Source organism: Rattus norvegicus, chromosome 14 (assembly GCF_036323735.1).
Source record: "Rattus norvegicus strain BN/NHsdMcwi chromosome 14, GRCr8, whole genome shotgun sequence".
Classification (NCBI taxonomy): domain Eukaryota; kingdom Metazoa; phylum Chordata; class Mammalia; order Rodentia; family Muridae; genus Rattus; species Rattus norvegicus.
Window position 1 is genome coordinate 101116993 of NC_086032.1, and position 21095 is coordinate 101138087.

General features: G+C 50.6%; 1 protein-coding gene across 5 annotated transcripts in view; it reads right to left on the bottom strand.

Moving 5' to 3' along the window:
• Nucleotides 1-21095, bottom strand: part of Commd1 (copper metabolism domain containing 1) — a 104072-nt gene that overhangs the window by 35326 nt on the left and 47651 nt on the right. The window contains exon 3 of one of the 5 annotated variants that reach the window (XM_063272985.1): nucleotides 1947-2314. The exons of the other annotated variants lie outside the window; for them this stretch is intronic. Within the exon in view, the coding sequence (XP_063129055.1) occupies nucleotides 2303-2314 (12 nt within the window). The 3' untranslated portion in view covers nucleotides 1947-2302. Of the gene's footprint in view, nucleotides 1-1946; nucleotides 2315-21095 lie in introns of those variants that run through there. 5 annotated transcript variants of the gene reach the window in all.

Below are 21095 nucleotides of genomic sequence, written 5' to 3' on the forward strand. Positions count from 1 at the left end.
CTACAGTACATGGGAGTCGGAAGACAACTTTCGAGTGTCAGGGTCACTGAGCGGGACTCAGAGAACTCAGGCCCTCAGACCTGGCAGCAGGTGCCTTCATCTGCTAAGACATCTTGATGGCCTTCTTCTTTACTGAAACAGGGTATCAGGCCAGCCTTGAACTCACTGTGTAGTCTAGGTTTTCCTGAACTCACAGCAATGACTGTAAGCATCAGATACAGAGACTGCAGACAGGCATGGGCCACCATGCATAGCATTATGTGCTATATATGGACCCAGCTGTTTATCCTGTCTCGTTAACTGGATCATGATGCCTCTGGTATGGTGACACACCGTTGGTATATTTCTTCACTAACTAGGATTTGAGAAAATAATCAACAATCTACTTATCATTCTCTCCCCCACACACATGATACATATGCTTATGTATGGGTATTGTATACAAAATATTACTGTTAGACTCCAGATCTTTCAGATGCTGCTCCAAAGGGTCTTACCGATGTGACCACACTCTCCCAGGCTCCTCTCTCTGGGTCAGTGAGAAGCAAACAGGCTGTACCCAGACACAGCCTTTCTGTTCTCATAGCTCTCACAAGAGCCAAGTCCACCTCAACTGCACTATGGCCAGGCCCTTACAGAGAGCAGAGCCCCAAACAGACCAGTGCTGTAGTCCACAGTCCTGACCTCCACAGCCCTGACCTCCTCAGCCCTGACCTTGGAAGGTCCTTGAGACTTTACACAGCCACTTCGGCCAGGGGTATAAATAAGTATCTGGTTTCTAGGTCTGCCTTAGACCATCCCTCCTGTGCACAGCCCCTGGTCCTCACTCCTCTGCTTGGGCAGGCTCAGCTTAAATGAAGACTCTGTCTTGCCAACTCTAAAGAACCTTTTGTCTGATGGTCAATCTAATTTCCTGACTATCTGTCTGTCTGTCTGTCTCAAATGGGTCTCTCCAGCCCTAGAATCTAATAAGCATTACATTCTAGCACAAGTTCTATACCACTATTCTAGCTCAGACCTGGGAAACCTGGCAAAGGCCTGCACACTTTAAGGGAGGAAGACGAACGGCTCCACAGTAGACCATTCTCTGACCCTGTCAGTCAGCAGGTGTCCTCCCCTGAAGCCAGGAGGAAAGAGGGGCCAAAGCAGTCGGGAAGGAAGTCAGACTTGGCAGGTTCTGCTTTTCCCTCCACTTTTGTCTAAGTGAACATGCGTAAGCCCCGTCCTCATCAACTGTAAATGTAGCATACAGTTTTCTCTCAGCTTTAGGTCTTCATTTCTGAATATATTTGTATGGTTTCCTGTTGCTAGTCTGTCTTCTTTTTAATATTTTTTTTTAACTTTTATTGGAGTATCAGCCATTTTGCCTTTTCTTCTCAGAAGCCACACCCTCCCAAGGCTGTCTGGGAAGTGGGGCTAACAAGGGCTGTGGAGGGGGAGAAGGAGAACCTTGAGTGAGCTACAAAAGTAGCTCTTTCTTTCTCTTCTTCACTTTGGAAACTTGATTGTTAATATTAGTTCATTTGTCGTTCCATTTAGAAAGCAAGTGCTGTTGTTACTCAGTTCACTGCTGAGACAGCAGTGGGCGTGCAGTGGCGGGGCCTAGGGACTGATTTTACGTTAGGCCTTCTCTGCATCAGATACTGAGCTAGGACTGCTGCAAAAACAAACCCTCATCAAATCTGTAGAGATTTCATCTTGATTTGCATCCCTAGTCAGTCATTGTGTAAGGAAAGCACCTGTAGTCAAACTTCCCCTCCCCAGCCCCAGGTTAGGCATTTTCATGCCCGCTTTCCTGGGGGTGTAGTCCTTCCTGCTCCTTCTACTGCACAGATATGTAAATGTGAGACAAAGCTCTCGGAAGTGTCAGAGCCTGGGAGGAGCCTTACAAGTCATTTTAGGAAATAACTGTGAGATCAGAAATGATAAATAATTCAAGAATCTACTGTGTTCTCTCCAATTTTATCTTTCAAAAGAAGTAAGGACAAGCACCCTCAAGTCAATTCAAATTAAACCAAAGTGATGTCAGTTTCGTCACCTATACTCAGCCACAGTGAGTGGGAAACTCTGTAGCTCTCCCGTGGGTGGCAGGCATCCGCCTCCTTATACTGCAGTTAGCTGCTTCCTCTTCCTGTGTCTCTCCTTTTCTCTATCTTCTTTGCAGCTTCTAAATCGACTTTAGTAATTAGAGAGCACAGCAGAATCCAAATCGCTACCAAGTTGTTTAGTTACAGCTACCATTTCTCCTCAGTTGTTCTGGGTCAGGGAGATAACTGCTGCCTTCAGTTACTCTGTCACAGCTTTACCCACGAGACTTCAAAAAAAAAAGAAAAAGATTATACTAAGTATCATTCCATCTTTAAATGCTGGAACAAAAGGTGCGAGCTGCAGGTTCCCTTTTGTGGTAATGTGTTCAGAGGGCCCTCTCTGCACTTCTCCTGGGCATGGTGCCTGGAGGGGTAATTAGCTTTGATTCAGAATCCTGCCGTTCTATTAATTAAAATTATCATATACTTGCCAGGTGAAAACAGAAAAATATTTTGCAATGGGAAGAACTTCAAAAATGAATAGATAGACAGATAGACAGACAGATAAGACAGATCAGTCAGGTGTGGTGGCACAGGCCTGTAATCCTCACAGTTGGGAACAGAGGTAGATAGGAGTTACATAGAAAGGCTATTCTGGAATTACATAACCCCATCTTTTTTTTTTTTTTCCGGAGCTGGGGACCGAACCCAGGGCCTTGCGCTTCCTAGGCAAGCGCTCTACCACTGAGCTAAATCCCCAACCCCTACATAACCCCATCTTAAAAGTAAAAGCATTTATACAAAAAGCATGGTATTCATTTTATATATGTGTAGCCATCCATTCAGAATAATAGGTTTAATAATATTATCTTTGTTAAAGTAACTACTCATTAGTTTCTGAAATCATAATTATTAACATCTCCTGAAACATACCACTTAGAAATGTTGGATGAATAATTTTTGGATTTTTAGGTAACTTTTTTTAAATAAATGGAGAAGACGCGCGCGCGCACACACACACACACACGCACGCACACACACACACACACACACACACACACACACACACACACACACACGCACACACACGCACAATGCAAGCCTAGAAGGAGGGGCCTGAAAAATCAACAAGAGTTCGTGCTCACACAGCAGAAGACAAAGCCTGCACAGGATGGGAGATGGAGACGCCTGCAGCCCACAGAGAGCGCTCTCCTCACAAGAGGACTTAAAGTAAAGGTCAATCCAAAATCAAAAGTGCAGGAAGCAAAAATGTAGCTATGAGTGAGATTAAGGAGAGACAACAACTTAGCTCTCCATGCTCCACAAAAGAATCATCAGCCAAACACTGAAGAACAGCATGTATTCCAGAGAGACTGAAAGACCCAAACACAATTCACAGAACGAAAATATAATCACTAAAGTCAGGTGGCTGCTCTAATCTCAAAGAAAAATGCTACAAACGCCCACACTGAAGTGGGAGTTTATACCAAAGAGATTCTTCATTTAATCTGTGGATAGAAAATCCGAACAAGCACACAGCCCAAATGTTTCAGCAGACAGTGTTCCTAGCAGCAAGGCTGCGTTCATGAATACGGCTGTGAGTGCCTGGACTTGGTAGTTAAGACTCCAAGAAATGCCATCTTGGTCACTTCTTCAGTGGTTTAAGAAGCATCCACTCTGTACCTACTATCCTCTAGGCACATCCTTTATCCTCTGTCAGTATTAAATTGAGCTGGTAATACTTGGTTGAAAAGACTAATTCAGGGCTGGAGAGATAGCTCAGTGGTTAAGAGCACTGACTGCTCCTCCAGAGGTCCTGAGTTCAAATCCCAGCAACCACATGGTGGCTCACAACCATCTGCAATGGAATCTGATGCCCTCTTCTGGTGTGTCTGAAGACAGCTACAGTGTACTTATATATAATAAATAAATATATCTTTAAAAAAGAAAAGAATAACAGTATTTTGTATTAAGCTTCAAATAGATCAAATGACCACAAAATGTAAGAATATATGAAAATGTATTAGTTCTACAAAAAGCTAAGTGGAAATCAGAAAATATTATGTAGCTAAGGAACTGTGTCTCAATTTCTCATCTACAAAATGGTAACACCATCTTTTCTTCCCTCTTCGTGCAAAGCATGAGGGGATTACCAGGAAACAAAACAAAACAAAACAGGTGAACTTAAATGTGCTACAGAGATATAAGGAATTGGCCAAGTAACATTTTTAAAGAAAGCAGAACACAAACAAATCAAAAAGAAAAACTAAGTTTATATGGTATGTCCTGGGCTGGCTGGCTATGAAAGATTCTATTTTCAAAGAACACGTTGCAGTCCAGCACTGAGAGTTAAGTGTGCACGGGCACCTTGTATTTCTGCGGTGCTTGTGAGTAGAAGCTGGGCTACTTCTCTGTTACTCTGTCTTTGGGAATGAATAGGTTTGGGAGACAGCGGTGTCAACTTTCAGGACAGAGGTCAGATCTATGTGCTGTTAGTGCAGTGCTGTTCCTGCCTGGACTCAGAGTTCCCCTCCTGATAACAGCACCCAAGTGTGAGCTTGCCCTCTCTATATCACTCTAGTATAAGCAGGCTTGGCCAAACGGCGCAGATGCAAACCAGCTGCTACCGGGACTGATACCTCGCTGTCCTGGAACTCATTTTGTAGACTAGGCTTGCCTTGAACTCACAGAGATCTGCCTGCCTCTGTCTCCTGGGCACTGGGACTATGAGTGTGTGCCACCACACCCAGCTAAAGTCACTCATTTTATTTTGCTCCTAAATTGTCTCTACTGGCCTCCCAGCTCACCTATATACCTCTCTGAGACCACCATCAAGATCAACTCTGAGGAAAATATATGGATCTCAAAAATTAGGTCTCAGGTTTAAGCTTATAAAATATGATTTATGATAACAGAGAAGAAAACAACATCATGATGTAAGTAAAATGTGCCAGGTTCTGAAACATTTAAGTATAATTTTCCCTCACAAACACATTCTACCAGAGACTAAAACCTAGAGAGTCATAGGTGTGTTCCCTATGTTGGAAAAACAACACAAAAGTACAGTTTTCAATTGAGGAAGCCATGGTCCAGGGGTAGTCCAGGTGTTTCACTTTGACTCAACAGATGTCAAAACAGGTGTGTCTGTTACGGTCCACTGCTGCCTAATAATGTGAGCACAGCTGGTGGCCATCGCTTTACTGCACTACAGAAGCCCTGCCCCTCCCTGTTTTCTGGTAATTCCCTCATATTCTACCTTTGACGAAACTCAAGTAACTTGGGCCTAAAAGTTGACTTGACTACAGAGAAATAAATTAATAATGGCCACCTGGTTGGGTACACGCATACTCTGGAAGGGTGATACTGCAGTACCCACAATCCTGTGCTGTCTCTACTTCCCAGGAAGCACTACCTCTCGCTTTTCACTGAGCTATATGGTTTGTTCTTCTATTGTTGCAACTGAAATTCTATGGATTTATCAAAAGGGTGTTTCAATGTTAACACAAAAGGCCACAAGAGGCTTAATAATAAAGTTCCCAGCACCACAAAACAAGTGGAAATTAACATTAATGTAATCTAACATTTAAAAGAAACACACCGCAATGCTAGCAGGTACATAGGTAAAGCCATATGACAATTCTGCTAAAACTTACGGTTCGAACGAACGTGCACATTTCTAGAGTTTTAGATGAAAGTAAATAGTTAAATGGGCCCACCCTCTCCCCCGCTTCCTTCCACCCTCTCCTGGAGACCGCCTCCGATCCCTTCCTAATAAACCTCCCACATTAAAAAAAAAAAAATAGTTAAATGGACCTAGAAATTACAAAAACCACTTGGTTGGCATAAGAGCTGATGACAGTTTAGATCTCTCCAGACATGCTCAGGCTCCCTGGAATACACTGCATCCCACTCTACTTTTTATTATTATCTGTGTCTAGATTTGACCAAAAGACACTGTGCCTCTCTAGAGATCTAGCTTATCTCCCACAAGGAAAGAACTATAGACTCAGCATGGACTGGACCTACTTACCAACGTAATCCAATGAGCAGCTGCAAAACACTAGCTCCACGAGTCCACAAATCTACCAAAGCTGTCCCTTAGTCTCCATGGGAGATTCGTTCAGAGTTCCACCAAGTGCATAGGTGTTCCAAGTCTCTCATAAAATAGCACTGTGCTTGCATATAATCTGCGCACTTCCTCTCGTGTAGATGTTTAAATAGTCTCTGGAGATTTAAAAGATTTATGTATTTTGTGCACATGAATGTTTTATCTGCATGTACACCTGCACCCCAGAAGAGGTCTACATGGGGCTGACTACATGTAGTCTACGGGACTACAGCTATAGATGGTCGTTGAGACACTGTGTCAGTACTGGGAATTGAACTCAGGACCTCTGGAAGGTCAGCCAGTGCTCTTAACTGCTGAGCCATCTATCCAGCCCTTAAAGACTATTTAAGACTGAGAGAAAAAGGGAGGGGGGAACCAAGAAAGACAGAGAGAGATAGAAAAAGAGAGAGAGAGAGAGAGAGAGAGAGAGAGAGAGAGAGAGAGAGAAGACACGCGTGAGTGCAGACGCTGTAGACATTGGAGCTGAAGTTACAGGCAGTTAGTTGTAAGCAGCCTAACACAAGTGCTGACATCAAGAGCAGACATGCTCTCAGCCACTTTGCACACTTTCCAGCCTGTCTCTGGACTCCTTAGCAGACATAAGATGATGTACATCACATGTAAATAGTTCTTATATCTTATTGCTTAGGGAATAATACGTAGGGAGGGAAAACCTGGGCATATTTAATACTGTCTTTAAAAAGGTCCATTTTATTTTATTTGTAAGCGTTTTGCTTACATATATGCATGGACGCCACATGACTGCAGAGGTCAGAAGAAGGCATCAGATCCCCAGGAACCGTATTTACAACCGCATTCTGGGTGTGAGTTGCCACACGGGTGCTAGGACTTAAACCCAGGCCCTCAGCAAGCAGAGGGCTTTAAGCTGCTTGGACCATCTCGCTTGTGGGCTCAAGCTCTTGAGCCTCTGTCTCTACCTCCCAAGTAGGAGGTTTAAGAGTGTACGCCAACATGCCAGGATTCGTGTACACTAAAGCTGGCTATGTGGTGTATGAACTGATTTACAGGACAGTCAACCACCCAGAAAATGGACCACTGAGTTACAATATGTTCTTATAATCAAATACCAAGTAACGCCACGAACAGAGGACTACAAAGTCCTCCTCTACCTGGTTTTGTTTTCTGAGGTTTCAGTTTCCTGCAACCCCCAAGTATTGAAAACTCCAAAAATTAGTAAGTCATATGCTCTTAGAGTAGCACATGACAGCATCTCCTACCATCCCTCCCTCTTGCCAGGGACAGAGGCTGCACTTCTAGTCAGTATGTTCATTACATGTGTAGCATATATAATAGTGTATATGTAATACATACATTAGTCACCTACATTTGACTGACTAATCAACCATTGCAGGACTGCAGCTGTTTTATTCAGTAATGATTTTTAAATTTATTTATTTCATGTATGTGAGTACACTGTCGCTGTCTTCAGACACACCAGAAGAGAGCATCAGATCCCATTACAGATGGTTGTGAGCCACCAGGTGGTTGCTGGGAATGAACTCAGGACCCCTGGAAGAGCAGTCGGTGCTCTTAACCACTGAGCCATCTCTCCAGCCTTGTTCAGTAACTATTTTGCTTAATACTGGCACAAAAGTAAAAAGTAACAGCTGACAATTTTAATATGGTACATTAACTATTCTGTAACTGTTATTATTGATCTCTTACTCTCCCCTAATTTGTGATAGGTTTTTATGTATAGACAACATATATACAGTGTGGTATTATCCATGTTTTAGGATGTGGGTCATGGACTACATTCTTAATAGATACTGGTGTACTGATAAATACAATATACTTGAACCTCAAAACATGCTGAGGTAAGTTTTCCCTTAACAACACAACTGTGCAAGTTTCTAAGGTATGAAATGTTCTGTGTCTTATAAATGTAAGGGTATATCCAACATATCCCTTTTCCAAGACACATCTAAGGCTTGAGCCCTTAGCTGAGCATGGTGGTACATATACCTTTAATCCCAGTACTTGGAAGACAGAGGCAGTTGATCTGGTTGGCCAGGCAGGTCTACAGAGTGAGCTCCTGGCAGCCAGGGTTTCACAGTGAAACCCTGTCTTGAAAAGCAAAACAAACAAAAGAGATGTGAGGGCTTTACTGCCTATAAATTTTACCTTTAGAATCATAAAGAGATACGGTTACAAAACATATGCCAGGCGGGCACACAGCTCAGCAGTAATGTGCTTGCCTACCGTGGGAAGAGCCCACAGCACTACAAATGAAATCATTCATTAAGTAAATGATGGAATGGGGTTGGGGAGAGGAATAGGAGGGGAAGATTTCAGAGGAGAAATGTAATGGTGTCTGCACACTATCTTTAAAATATAAGAAAGTGGTAAAAAGTGTTGTTGGGTGAACAGACAGATGGGAAGATAGTAATTAGAAAATAATAAAACAGCAACTACAGTCACATACATGGTAGGAATATATTAGTTACAGCACAACTATTCCATGCATCTGAAATTTTTTACAATAAAATATAGTATGGAAATTTTTTTTTTTTTTTAAATCAAGGGGCTGGAGAGATGGCTCAATGATTAAGAGCAGAGGCTGCTTTCCAGAGGACCTGGATTCAATTCCCAGCAACCACATGGCAGCAGCTCGCAGCCGTCTGTAACTCCAGCTCCAGGAATCGGATGCTTTCTGCCACCTCTGCATGCACCACGCACACAAGAGGCATAGGCAGAAAACCTGCTACTCACCCATTCTCCCACCCACTCACCCGCCCACTCACCAACTCACTCACCCCCTACCCACTCGTCCCTCACTCACTCACCCACCCACCCACCCACTCACTCACCCACTCACTCACCCACTCACTCACCCACCCACTCACTCACCCACTCACCCACCCACTCACCCACTCACTCACCCACTCACCCACCCACTCACCCACCCACTCACTCACCCACTCACTCACCCACTCACCCACTCACTCACTCACTCACCCACCCACTCACCCACCCACTCACTCACCCACCCACTCACCCACCCACTCACTCACCCACTCACTCACCCACTCACTCACCCACCCACTCACCCACCCACTCACTCACCCACCCACTCACCCACCCACTCACTCACCCACTCACTCACCCACTCACTCACTCACTCACCCACCCACTCACTCACCCACCCACTCACCCACTCACTCACTCACTCACCCACCCACTCACTCACCCACTCACTCACCCACCCACCCACTCACTTACCCACTCACTCACTCACCCACCCACTCACCCACTCATTCACCCACTCACCCACTCACTCACTCACTCACCCATCCACCCTCCCACTCACTCACCCACTCACCCACCCACTCACTCACCCACTCACTCACCCACTCACTCACTCACCCACCCACTCACCCACTCACTCACTCACCCACCCACTCATCCACCCACCCACTCACTCACCCACTCACTCACCCACTCACTCACTCACCCACCCACTCACCCACCCACTCATCCACCCACCCACTCACCTATCACTCACTCATCTACCCACTCACTCACCCACCCACTCACTCACTCACTCACCCACTCACTCACTCACCCACTCACTCACTCACTCACCCACTCACCCACTCACTCACCCACTCACTCACTCACTCATTCACTCATCCACCCACTCACTCACCCACTCACTCACTCACCCACCCACCCACTCACCCACTCACCCACCCACCCACTCACTCACCCACTCACCCACCCACCCACTCACTCACCCACTCACTCACTCACTCACTCACCCACTCACCCACCCACTCACCTGCCCCACTCATCCACCCACCCACTCACCTATCACTCACTCACCTATCACCCACTCACTCACTCACTCATCCACCCACCCACCCACTCACTCACTCACTCACCCACCCACTCACTCACCCACTCACCCACTCACTCACCCACCCACTCACCCACTCACTCACTCACTCACCCACCCACTCACTCACTCACTCACCCACTCACCCACTCACTCACCCACCCACTCACCCACTCACTCACTCACTCACCCACTCACTCACTCACTCACTCACCCACTCACCCACTCACTCACTCACTCACCCACTCACTCACTCACCCACCCACTCACTCACTCACTCACCCACTCACCCACTCACTCACTCACTCACTCACTCACCCACCCACTCACTCACTCACCCACTCACTCACTCACCCACCCACTCACCCACTCACTCACCCACTCACTCACTCACTCACTCACTCACTCACTCACCCACCCACTCACTCACTCACTCACTCACCCACTCACTCACTCACTCACTCACCCACCCACTCACTCACTCACCCACTCACTCACTCACCCACCCACTCACCCACTCACTCACCCACTCACCCACCCACCCACTCACTCACTCACCCACTCACTCACTCACCCACCCACCCACTCACCCACTCACTCACCCACCCACCCACTCACTCACTCACCCACTCACTCACTCACCCACTCACCCACTCACCCACCCACTCACCCACCCACCCACTCACCCACTCACTCACCCACCCACCCACTCACTCACTCACCCACTCACTCACTCACCCACTCACTCACTCACCCACCCACCCACTCACCCACTCACTCACCCACCCACCCACTCACTCACTCACCCACTCACTCACTCACCCACTCACCCACCCACCCACTCACTCACTCACCCACTCACCCACCCACCCACTCACCCACTCACCCACTCACTCACTCACCCACCCACCCACTCACCCACTCACTCACTCACCCACTCACTCACCCACCCACTCACTCACTCACTCACCCACTCACCCACTCACTCACTCACCCACTCACTCACTCACTCACTCACCCACTCACTCACCCACCCACTCACCCACCCACCCACTCACCCACCCACCCACTCACTCACCCACCCACTCATCCACCCACCCACTCACCTATCACTCACTCATCTACCCACTCACTCACCCACCCACTCACTCACCCACTCACTCACTCACTCACTCACCCACTCACCCACTCACTCACCCACTCACCCACTCACTCACCCACTCACTCACTCACTCATTCACTCATCCACCCTCCCACCCATTCACCCACCCACTCAGCCACTCACCCACCCACTCACTCACTCACTCACCCACCCACCCACTCACCCACCCATTCACTCACTCACCCACCCACTCACCCACCCACCCACCCATTCACTCACTCACCCACCCACTCACCCACCCACCTACTCACCCACTCACTCACCCACTCATTCACTGACTCCTTCACTCATCCACCCACTCATCCACCCTCCCACCCATTCACTCACTCACCCATTCACCCACCCACTCACCTGCCCCACTCATCCACCCACCCACTCACCTATCACTCACTCACCCACCCACTCACTCACTCACCCACTCACTCACTCACTCGCCCACTCACTCACCCACTCACTCACCCACCCACTCATCCACCCACCCACTCACCTATCACTCACTCATCTCCCCACTCACTCACCCACTCACTCACTCATTCACCCACTCACCCACTCACTCACTCACTCACCCATCCACCCTCCCACTCACTCACCCACTCACCCACCCACTCACTCACCCACTCACTCACCCACTCACTCACTCACCCACCCACTCACCCACTCACTCACTCACCCACCCACTCATCCACCCACCCACTCACTCACCCACTCACTCACCCACTCACTCACTCACCCACCCACTCACCCACCCACTCATCCACCCACCCACTCACCTATCACTCACTCATCTACCCACTCACTCACCCACCCACTCACTCACTCACTCACCCACTCACTCACTCACCCACTCACTCACTCACTCACCCACTCACCCACTCACTCACCCACTCACTCACTCACTCATTCACTCATCCACCCACTCACTCACCCACTCACTCACTCACCCACCCACCCACTCACCCACTCACCCACCCACCCACTCACTCACCCACTCACCCACCCACCCACTCACTCACCCACTCACTCACTCACTCACTCACCCACTCACCCACCCACTCACCTGCCCCACTCATCCACCCACCCACTCACCTATCACTCACTCACCTATCACCCACTCACTCACTCACTCATCCACCCACCCACCCACTCACTCACTCACTCACCCACCCACTCACTCACCCACTCACCCACTCACTCACCCACCCACTCACCCACTCACTCACTCACTCACCCACCCACTCACTCACTCACTCACCCACTCACCCACTCACTCACCCACCCACTCACCCACTCACTCACTCACTCACCCACTCACTCACTCACTCACTCACCCACTCACCCACTCACTCACTCACTCACCCACTCACTCACTCACCCACCCACTCACTCACTCACTCACCCACTCACCCACTCACTCACTCACTCACTCACTCACCCACCCACTCACTCACTCACCCACTCACTCACTCACCCACCCACTCACCCACTCACTCACCCACTCACTCACTCACTCACTCACTCACTCACCCACCCACTCACTCACTCACTCACTCACCCACTCACTCACTCACTCACTCACTCACTCACCCACCCACTCACTCACTCACCCACTCACTCACTCACCCACCCACTCACCCACTCACTCACCCACTCACCCACCCACCCACTCACTCACTCACCCACTCACTCACTCACCCACCCACCCACTCACCCACTCACTCACCCACCCACCCACTCACTCACTCACCCACTCACTCACTCACCCACTCACCCACTCACCCACCCACTCACCCACCCACCCACTCACCCACTCACTCACCCACCCACCCACTCACTCACTCACCCACTCACTCACTCACCCACTCACTCACTCACCCACCCACCCACTCACCCACTCACTCACCCACCCACCCACTCACTCACTCACCCACTCACTCACTCACCCACTCACCCACCCACCCACTCACTCACTCACCCACTCACCCACCCACCCACTCACCCACTCACCCACTCACTCACTCACCCACCCACCCACTCACCCACTCACTCACTCACCCACTCACTCACCCACCCACTCACTCACTCACTCACCCACTCACCCACTCACTCACTCACCCACTCACTCACTCACTCACTCACCCACTCACTCACCCACCCACTCACCCACCCACCCACTCACCCACCCACCCACTCACTCACCCACCCACTCATCCACCCACCCACTCACCTATCACTCACTCATCTACCCACTCACTCACCCACCCACTCACTCACCCACTCACTCACTCACTCACTCACCCACTCACCCACTCACTCACCCACTCACCCACTCACTCACCCACTCACTCACTCACTCATTCACTCATCCACCCTCCCACCCATTCACCCACCCACTCAGCCACTCACCCACCCACTCACTCACTCACTCACCCACCCACCCACTCACCCACCCATTCACTCACTCACCCACCCACTCACCCACCCACCCACCCATTCACTCACTCACCCACCCACTCACCCACCCACCTACTCACCCACTCACTCACCCACTCATTCACTGACTCCTTCACTCATCCACCCACTCATCCACCCTCCCACCCATTCACTCACTCACCCATTCACCCACCCACTCACCTGCCCCACTCATCCACCCACCCACTCACCTATCACTCACTCACCCACCCACTCACTCACTCACCCACTCACTCACTCACTCGCCCACTCACTCACCCACTCACTCACCCACCCACTCATCCACCCACCCACTCACCTATCACTCACTCATCTCCCCACTCACTCACCCACTCACTCACTCACTCACCCACTCACCCACCCACCCACTCACTCACCCACCCACCCACCCACTCACTCACTCACCCACTCACTCACTCACCCACCCACCCACTCACCCACCCACCCACTCACCCACTCACTCACCCACTCACTCACTCACCCACTCACCCACCCACCCACTCACTCACTCACTCACTCACCCACCCACTCACTCACCCACCCACCCACTCACTCACTCACTCACCCACTCACTCACTCGCCCACCCACTCACTCACTCGCCCACTCACTCACTCACTCACCCACCCACCCACTCACTCACTCACTCACCCACTCACTCACTCGCCCACCCACTCACTCACTCGCCCACTCACTCACCCACTCACTCACCCACTCACCCACCCACTCACTCACTCACCCACTCACCCACCCACTCACTCACTCACCCACTCACTCACTCACTCACCCATTCACCCACCCACTCACCTGCCCCACTCATCCACCCACCCACTCACCTATCACTCACTCACCCACCCACTCACTCACTCACCCACTCACTCACTCACTCGCCCACTCACTCACCCACTCACTCACTCACTCACCCACCCACTCACTCACCCACCCACTCACTCACTCACCCACTCACTCACTCACTCACCCACCCACCCACCCACTCACTCACCCACCCACTCACTCACTCACTCACCCACCCACTCACTCACCCACCCACTCACTCACTCACCCACTCACTCACTCACCCACCCACCCACTCACTCACTCACTCACTCACCCACCCACCCACCCACTCACTCACTCACCCACCCACCCACTCACTCACTCACTCACCCACTCACTCACTCACTCACTCACCCACCCACCCACTCACTCACTCACCCACCCACTCACTCACCCACTCACCCACTCACTCACCCACCCACTCACTCACTCACCCACCCACTCACTCACCCACTCACCCACTCACCCACTCACTCACCCACCCACTCACTCACCCACTCACCCACCCACCCACTCACTCACCCACCCACCCACTCACTCACCCACCCACTCACTCACTCACCCACCCACTCACTCACCCACCCACTCACTCACTCACCCACCCACTCACTCACCCACTCACCCACTCACCCACTCACTCACCCACCCACTCACTCACCCAATCACCCACCCACCCACTCACTCACCCACCCACTCACTCACCCACCCACCCACTCACTCACTCACTCACTCACCCACCCACTCACTCACTCACCCACCCACTCACTCACCCACTCACCCACTCACCCACTCACTCACCCACCCACTCACTCACCCACTCACCCACGCACCCACTCACTCACCCACCCACTCACTCACCCACTCACTCACTCACTCACCCACCCACCCACTCACTCACTCACTCACTCACCCACCCACCCACTCACTCACTCACTCACCCACCCACTCACTCACCCACTCACCCACTCACCCACTCACTCACCCACCCACTCACTCACCCACTCACCCACCCACCCACTCACTCACCCACCCACTCACTCACTCACCCACCCACTCACTCACTCACTCACCCACCCACTCACTCACCCACCCACTCACTCACTCACTCACTCACTCACCCACCCACCCACCCACTCACTCACTCACCCACCCACCCACTCACCCACTCACTCACCCACTCACCCACTCACTCACTCACCCACCCACTCACTCACTCAGTCACTCACTCACTCACTCACTCACCCACTCACCCACTCACTCACTCACTCACTCACCCACCCACTCACTCACCCACTCACTCACTCACTCACCCACTCACTCACTCACCCACCCACTCACCCACCCACTCACTCACCCACCCACCCACTCACCCACCCACCCACTCACTCACTCACTCATCCACCCACCCACCCACTCACCCACTCACCCACCCACTCACTCACCCACTCACCCACCCACTCACTCACCCACTCACCCACTCACTCACTCACTCACTCACCCACCCACTCACTCACTCAGTCACTCACTCACTCACTCACTCACCCACTCACCCACTCACTCACTCACTCACTCACCCACCCACTCACTCACCCACTCACTCACTCACTCACTCACCCACTCACTCACTCACCCACCCACCCACTCACCCACCCACTCACTCACCCACCCACTCACTCACCCACCCACCCACTCACTCACTCACTCATCCACCCACCCACCCACTCACCCACTCACCCACCCACTCACTCATCCACCCACTCACTCACTCACTCACTCACTCACCCACCCACTCACTCACCCACCCACTCACCCACCCACTCACCCACTCACTCACCCACCCACTCACTCACCCACTCACCCACTCACTCACTCAGTCACTCACTCACTCACCCACCCACTCACTCACCCACTCACCCACTCACTCACTCAGTCACTCACTCACTCACCCACTCACCCACTCACTCACTCACCCACTCACTCACTCACCCACCCACTCACTCACTCACTCACCCACTCACCCACTCACTCACCCACTCACTCACTCACTCACTCACTCACCCACCCACCCACTCACTCACTCACCCACTCACTCACTCACTCACTCACTCATTCACTCATCCACCCACTCACTCACCCACTCACTCACCTATCACTCACTCACCCACCCACCCACTCACTCACTCACTCACCCACCCACTCACTCACCCACTCACCCACCCACCCACTCACCCACCCACTCACTCACCCACTCACTCACCCACTCACTCACTCACTCACTCACCCACCCACCCACTCACTCACCCACTCACCCACCCACCCACTCACTCACCCACCCACTCACTCACCCACCCACCCACTCACTCACTCACTCACTCACCCACCCACCCACTCACTCACTCACTCACCCACCCACTCACTCACCCACTCACCCACTCACCCACTCACTCACCCACCCACTCACTCACCCACTCACCCACCCACCCACTCACTCACCCACCCACTCACTCACTCACCCACCCACTCACTCACTCACTCACCCACCCACTCACTCACCCACCCACTCACTCACTCACTCACTCACCCACCCACCCACCCACTCACTCACTCACTCACCCACCCACCCACTCACCCACTCACTCACCCACTCACCCACTCACTCACTCACCCACCCACTCACTCACTCAGTCACTCACTCACTCACTCACTCACCCACTCACCCACTCACTCACTCACCCACCCACTCACTCACCCACCCACTCACTCACCCACTCACTCACTCACTCACTCACTCACCCACTCACTCACTCACTCACCCACCCACCCACTCACCCACCCACCCACTCACTCACTCACTCATCCACCCACCCACCCACTCACCCACTCACCCACCCACTCACTCACCCACTCACCCACCCACTCACTCACCCACTCACCCACTCACTCACTCACTCACTCACCCACCCACTCACTCACTCAGTCACTCACTCACTCACTCACTCACCCACTCACCCACTCACTCACTCACTCACTCACCCACCCACTCACTCACCCACTCACTCACTCACTCACTCACTCACCCACTCACTCACTCACTCACCCACCCACCCACTCACCCACCCACTCACTCACCCACCCACTCACTCACCCACCCACCCACTCACTCACTCACTCATCCACCCACCCACCCACTCACTCACTCACCCACCCACTCACCCACCCACTCACCCACTCATTCACCCACCCACTCACTCACCCACTCACCCACTCACTCACTCAGTCACTCACTCACTCACCCACCCACTCACTCACCCACTCACCCACTCACTCACTCAGTCACTCACTCACTCACCCACTCACCCACTCACTCACTCACTCACCCACTCACTCACTCACCCACCCACTCACTCACTCACTCACCCACTCACCCACTCACTCACCCACTCACTCACTCACTCACTCACTCACTCACCCACCCACTCACTCACTCACTCACCCACTCACTCACTCACTCACTCACTCATTCACTCATCCACCCACTCACTCACCCACTCACTCACCTATCACTCACTCACCCACCCACCCACTCACTCACTCACTCACCCACCCACTCACTCACCCACTCACCCACCCACCCACTCACCCACCCACTCACTCACCCACTCACCCACTCACTCACCCACTCACCCACTCACTCACCCACTCACTCACTCACCCACTCACTCACCCACTCACTCACTCACTCACTCACCCACTCACTCACCCACTCACTCACCCACTCACTCACTCACTCACCCACTCACCCACCCAACCACTCACCCACTCACCCACTCACTCACCCACTCACTCACTCACCCACTCACTCACCCACTCACCCACTCACTCACTCACTCACTCACTCACCCACCCACTCACTCACTCACTCACTCACTATTCCATCTTGGATCTCCTTTCAGTCAACTGCAGAAAGCCTAAACAGAACCAGTGTCTACACGTAAAAACCCTGGGTTCAATCCTGAGCAACACAAACCTTAGTGACTGGCGAGTTATCAGGTGCTGTGTGCACCCACCGAGAAGCAGGGTTGTGCTATCCCCAACCCCATTTCAACCCCAAACATGTGTTTCCAGTCCTTAAGTGCCATTGTCCAGAGATGAACTGCTCCCTAACTGACAGGGATAAGACAGTCCAGGCGTAAACACTGCTATGACTCATCCCATGATGAAGGGGAGGCTGCAAGTTCGTCAACAGAGAGAAAGCTCAGTCAGGACTTGACTGCCTCAGCTTCCCCTGTCATTTTCTGCGGATGCTTCTTTGAGTGCCTGGTTGGATGGTGTTGTCTTTCTCTGTTATCATTTGTTTTCCTCGGAAGCCTGACCCAAGGGAACGTAACCCACTGGTCTGCCAGTACTGGCAAATCCCAGCCACTCGTCTCAACTGAGTTTCTCAACTGGTTTCTACACCCAATTTAAGATGTTCTGTTGTCTATTCCTCTCTCCACCCATCTATCTCTGATATTTAGTCTTTTACTTTGACTTGTTACATACTTAATAAACTCACACATTTATAACCCAAAGTATGATTACGACCTAAGCAAAGCTACTATATAAAAAGGGTCCTTTCCATGTATAATATGAAAAACATGATCACTTTTTTATAAATTTTGTGTGAATGTTTGTGTGTGTGCGTGCACACACATATGTGTGTTTGTGCATGTACATGTGCACATGTGGTTCAGGAGAGCAAACCCAAGGACCTCATGCATATGAAACATGCACTATACCAGAGTCCTGAAATATGCCAATCTAAGGGAACTTTAAAAGTCCTTGAAAAATTAAAGTGACGCGTCAGACAAAAGGCAAAGACATGTAAAAATTGCAAGGGAAGATGTGTGGGCAGAGGGATCCGTTGTGATGAGATGATGCTGCCATGATGAGGTATTTTCTGTGCTTCGCTTCGTTTCAGACTGAAGGGCATATATGAGGGGACAGGGAAATGAACAAGGTTTATGATGTAAAACTTACCAAGAATCAATAGAATGTTTTTTTAAAAAATTCCTGTGGAGTTGAACTGTTTGTCAGGCTGAAAGCCTACCAGGGACTGTGTCTAACCATGGTGAACAGGGGATGGGGCTCTCTGCATTAAGTAAAGAGGGGTCAGTTTCTGCTGGGCTTGACTCACAGGGGGTGGGGCTGAGTCCGGTTTCCGGTGGTTACCTCACAGGTTTTGAGTAATTTCAAGGAAGGTGGACCTGCAGTTTAACTTTACAGTTGCCACTGAGCATCCAAGATAGGAACGCACAGGAGTCAAATAGCTATGGCGTGCTCCTTGACAAGGTCAAGTTCTACAACGGCAGCCAGCCATCTGCAAGGACAATCATAACTTCAAGACCACTCCCTTTTCTGTATCTCCTCTTCTCTTCCTGAGGCCCTGAGACCGAGCCCCGGCTCCTGCACATGCCAGGCCACGTTAGTTTTTTTTTTTTTTTTTTTTTTTTTTTTTGGTTCTTTTTTTCGGAGCTGGGGACCGAACCCAGGGCCTTCCGCTTCCTAGGTAAGCGCTCTACCACTGAGCTAAATCCCCAGCCCCCACGTTAGTTTTAAGTGTAGTTCGCTGCCTCATAACGAATCTTACAAAGTCAACCCTTTATAGAAAGTCATGGGGTCCTGGACCTCTCTCAAAGGGCCTCTTCCTGAGTGAAAACTTCTTTGCTAAAGTGAATTATTTCAAAGCTAAGGGAAAATAATAATATACGAGTGAGAAAAAGTAAATATTTTCTTCCCTTTCTCACCCTAACAACATAAATATAAAATTGTATAATGTATACAATGTTCTGAGAGGTTTCTTTGATAAAATAACCAAAATGAGATGCATAGAGTGCCAGCAGCTGCACTGGGGAGCTATGAGCTGCCATGTGAGTGAACTAAACCCAGAACCTCGGTAGGGGCAGCCTGTGCCTTTCACTGCTGAGACATCTCTCCAGCCCCCACTTTTATTAGAGAATGAAGTTATAGGTAAGAAGGTAGGAACGGTCTTTAAAATATCTGCTTTGTGTTTAAAGGGGTAACACCTAAGTTATACCTACTTTGTGCAATGTCGTCTAGACTGGCTATGCTTTTGGGCTTTTCCCTTTTGGTTTTTCTTTTCTTTTTTTTCTTTTTTTCCCCAGAGCTAAGGACCAAACCCAGGGCCTTGCGCTTGATAGGCAAGCCCTCTACCACTGAGCTACATCCCCAACCTCCCTTTTGGTTTTTCAAGGCAGGGTTTGTTTCTCTGTGTAAACAAAGAATGTGGCTGTAATGGAACGTGCTCTGTAGACTAGGCTAGCCCCAAACAAAGAGGTCTGCCTGTCTCGGCCTCCCGAGTGCTGGGATTAAAGACATGCACCGCCACACCATGGCTAGTCTCGATGTTCTTAATTCAACAGAAAGTCAGAGTCTTGGGCTGGATCCTATCCTTACATCACATAAACCTGGCATTATCATGCTCGTCTGTAGTCCAGGGAGATGGAGGCACTAGGGTCAGACGTTCTTGACCATGACTGACTGTACAGTGAGTTCAAGGCCAGCCTGATACACGCAAGACTTTGTCTATACAAACAAATAGTTTAAAATGGAAGGAAAAGAATCTGATGAGAGCT